The sequence below is a fragment of the Perkinsus marinus genome (genome assembly GCF_000006405.1).
Source record: "Perkinsus marinus ATCC 50983 genomic scaffold scf_1104296955624, whole genome shotgun sequence".
Classification (NCBI taxonomy): Eukaryota; Perkinsozoa; order Perkinsida; family Perkinsidae; genus Perkinsus; species Perkinsus marinus.
The window spans coordinates 1-1,040 of record NW_003207752.1 but is presented as its reverse complement, the minus strand read 5'-3'; the positions used below and the strand labels follow the sequence as shown (position 1 = coordinate 1,040).

At 51.7% G+C, this 1,040-nt stretch overlaps 1 protein-coding gene across 1 annotated transcript; it reads left to right on the top strand.

Annotated features, from left to right (window-relative positions):
- Window positions 1-343: 343 nt before the first annotated feature.
- Window positions 344-1,031, top strand: Pmar_PMAR020316 (hypothetical protein; the record flags this gene model as incomplete). The annotated part of the gene is made up of 1 exon (XM_002775716.1): window positions 344-1,031. A coding segment is annotated over one exon (688 nt), but the record flags the coding sequence as incomplete, so codon positions are not given.
- Window positions 1,032-1,040: the final 9 nt, after the last annotated feature.

Sequence of the window (1,040 nt, the reverse complement as noted above, 5' to 3'; positions counted from 1 at the left end):
AAGTAGCTGTACCATATCAAAAGAAACCGGCGTAACCTCGACGATTCGACCTTGGGGAATGATCCGATACCACAGTCTCATCTCTGCAGTAAGCTTGTACGCAGGAGGGGATCATGTATGGTGCGTCCCCTGCGCCATGAGGAAAGCTGCTCCAGAGAATGTCACACCGCATAAAAATATCCAGATTGAAACTGCGCGGGCGTCCGATACCGAAAATATCTGAAACGATTAGTGAACGCAGCTGTTTTTGGTTTTGAAAAGATGCAGATTTAAAGCTCTCTTAGGCAATCGGTGGTTGACGCGGTTCGTAGTGGGATTAGAATTTCAGGTAGCGGTTCGATAAATGCTCTATTCCCCCCTCCTCTCCATCGTCCTCTGGCAGACAGCTGCCGATGACCACAAGTCGTCTGAAGGGGTCATCTTGCCGACGAAGCCTCCACAGCCACCGACTGACAACGGCGATCATGAGGATTTCTTTCAAATGCTTCATTACCTATTCCACCACGGTATGGGTGGTGTCCATAGCGAGGCCGCGGACTTCATGCCGAGTGCCGTTGGCGATATTACTGATATTATGCCGGGTGACTTCTTTGATACCCGGAAGACTACCAAGTTTGGGGTTTACTCGGGTGACTTCAAATTGGACGATTATGACAGCGTCGCCACCGACGTGACGGTTTACGCCAAGACGAAAGGGTACAACGTCAACGATGAGGACTTCCGTTATCTCACCGTTGGTGTCCACGGAGGCACCTTTGGGCATTGGTTTGGTTACTACCCGACCGTGAAGATGTACAATGGTGTCGGCAATGCGTACATCAGCGCCTATTACTTCCGTCCTCTTCCTGTCGAACCTGACATGATGACTGGAAATCATTCAGTAGGTGAGGAAGCAACCACCACACCCAAGCCGGTGGATGGTGAGCACGGCCGGGACGAGGATTATCATCACGTCACTTTGACGGCCAAAGCCCGGGCTAACATCTACCTCCCATGGGGTCAGACGGCTGTTCCTTGCTTTGGTCCCGCTGGTGGCGATG